This window comes from Elephantulus edwardii, unplaced genomic scaffold (assembly GCF_000299155.1).
Source record: "Elephantulus edwardii isolate Elephantulus edwardi_28Jun2011 unplaced genomic scaffold, EleEdw1.0 scaffold00235, whole genome shotgun sequence".
Taxonomy (NCBI): Eukaryota; Metazoa; Chordata; class Mammalia; order Macroscelidea; family Macroscelididae; genus Elephantulus; species Elephantulus edwardii.
Window position 1 is genome coordinate 350817 of NW_006399985.1, and position 2457 is coordinate 353273.

The window sequence follows — 2457 nt, forward strand, 5'->3', positions numbered from 1 at the left end:
GAGATTGCCCATCTTTCTTCTGAGAAGCAGCTGATAGATTTGAACTATCTCCCTTTGGTTTGATAATGCAGTGTCTTACATGATCTCCTGGAATATAGGGCTTAAAAAAGCCCTCTAATATTATCTGAAGGGTGTTCTGGTGGCCTAGTGGGTAAGGATTTGTATTGCCAGCTCAGACGGAGATGGTTGGAACCCCCCAGCTGCTCTGCTGGAGAAGGGTGGGCAGGCCCTTGTCCTGCGGTGTGCAGCTTCTGCACCCCCGCTGTAGGGTCGGCTCCGGCCTGGCAGTACGCAGCCACTGCAGTGATGCCGTTCGCACCATTTTCTTTGGTTTCTGTTAGGTAAGAAGGCGCCGGTGCTGTTCCGTAAGGAGATGATCGAGTCGATGAAGGAAGGTTCTGTCGTGGTGGACTTGGCGGCTGAGGCGGGTGGAAACTTTGAAACCACGAGGCCGGGAGAACTGTATGTTCACAAGGTGCAGCAGCAGCCTCCGTGCGGGTGTGGGCCTCACGGCCTCCTGGATGTGTGATTGGTGGGCTTGGGGGTGGTGGGGATGCCCCTTTCACTATCTTGAGTAACCTGTAATGAAGGCATAGCCGCGTGGGAAGTCCCCTTTCCAGTGTGTCTTCCTGCCGCTGTGCCGTGTGCATTTTGACAGAAGTGGCTGTGGCCGTGGGAACCCGAGAGCTTGTCCCTTCTGACTGGACTCTCGTCTGTCCAGGGAGTTACTCACATCGGCTACACCGACCTTCCCAGCCGAATGGCCACGCAGGCCAGCACCCTGTACTCCAACAACATCACCAAGCTCCTCAAGGCCATCAGCCCGGACAAGGACCACTTCTATTTTGACGTGAAAGATGATTTTGACTTTGGCACGATGGGCCACGTCATCAGAGGGACCGTGGTGATGAAGGTAAGTGCAGGGCTGTGTCTTCTGGTCCCCCGGGCCATCCGGTGGGTAAGGTCCTCACTACGGTGGGTCCCTGCGTTAGCGACAGAATGTGCCAGTCAAGTGTATACATGTGTTGAGATGATGCCGATCAAAATTCAAAAAGGCATCAAAACACCACAAAGATTTTTGTACCCATACGACTCTCCCCAAATATATGCTGCTTTTGAAAATCGAAGTATAAAAGCAATTCGATAAAACAAAAAATAAGTCTACCCCCCATCCCACTTTTACGGGGTTTGTGAGCATTCTACCACATCGGTGGCTGTCGTGGGAGCTTCTGAGTTGGAACAGACCCCTGGCTGCTCCTCCAGTGTGTTTTCAGAGGCAGCATACAGCACGGAAGGAGACTGTCTGTCATTCTCCCGTGGAGCCGCTGGTGGCTTCGAACTGCATGCCGTTGGGATTGCAGCGCAGCTTCTTAGCGCTAGGCCACCCGAGCTTTCTAAGGAGCCGTGGCAGTGGAAGACAGTCGCCTGACATTTGGTTGTCACTGGTCCTGACAGCAGGGTTTGAGTCTTGAAAGAGTTTCAGTTTGTAATTATACTGGGATGAAAGTAACATGAAACGAAATCAAACACACACAAGAAAGGGATACTCATAGTTGTATTGAAAGAAGCACGCTGTCTAGGAGAGCGTCCAGCGCCTGGGAGCACAGTGTGATGGGCTCCAGAGAGGACAGGAGTGGGCCCAGGGGACCCATGAGGAGTCTTGTCTCCACCCACCCCCTGGGGTAGGAGTGAGATGCCCACCGTCCTGGGGCTCAGGCCTTCAGGGCGATGATGCGCTTGAGCTTGGTGACTGCTGAGCTCTTCAGCGCACGCGTTCCAGCAACATTGCCGTTTCTCCACGGAGAGAGTGCGCGTGGAGTTGTAAATCCCAGCTTCTGCCTTTAAGGTTCAGGCACCTCTGTGACCTACAGGGAAGAGGCTGCGCTGTAATCACAAAGGCATGCAGTTTGAGTCCACCAGCAGTTCCGTGGGAGAAAGATGGATTTGCGATTAACTGCCTCCGAAAACCTGCAGGAGGGTCAGCTGTGGGTTAGTGCCCGCTCGATGGTACAACAGCAACCTTTCAGGTTAAGGGAGCTCGGGCGGCTGAGTGCTAAGGAGACATACTGTCAACCCAAAGGCAAAGGGTTCAAATCCACCAGATGCTGTATGAGAGAAAGACAGTCAGTCTCTCCCCTCAGGATTCACTGCCTCTTAAAGCCTAGTGGAGGGAGGGTCAGCCATGCTTGGAAAGGTGGAGGGCCAAGAAAAGAGAGGAGGCTCCTTAAGGAGGTGGACTGACATGGTGACTGCAGGAATGGGCTCAGGTATGTCAGACGATGAGGAGGTCACAGGACAGGACAGGCTGCAGGTCTGTTTTCACAGGGTCATTAGGAGCACCTGACAGAAACAGCAAATGGCACATCATAACAACAACTACTACACTGCCGTGGTAGTCAAGACAGCATGGTACTGGTACAATGACAGACACATAGATCAATGGAATAGAATTGAGAA

The 2457-nt window shown here is 52.9% G+C and overlaps 1 protein-coding gene across 1 annotated transcript in view; it reads left to right on the plus strand.

Moving 5' to 3' along the window:
- NNT (nicotinamide nucleotide transhydrogenase) overlaps positions 1–2457 on the plus strand; it is a 172064-nt gene that overhangs the window by 75789 nt on the left and 93818 nt on the right. Inside the window, exons 7-8 of the mRNA XM_006898607.1 lie at positions 342–475; positions 722–913. Coding sequence (XP_006898669.1) covers positions 342–475; positions 722–913 — 326 coding nt within the window. The remainder of the gene's footprint in view (positions 1–341; positions 476–721; positions 914–2457) is intronic.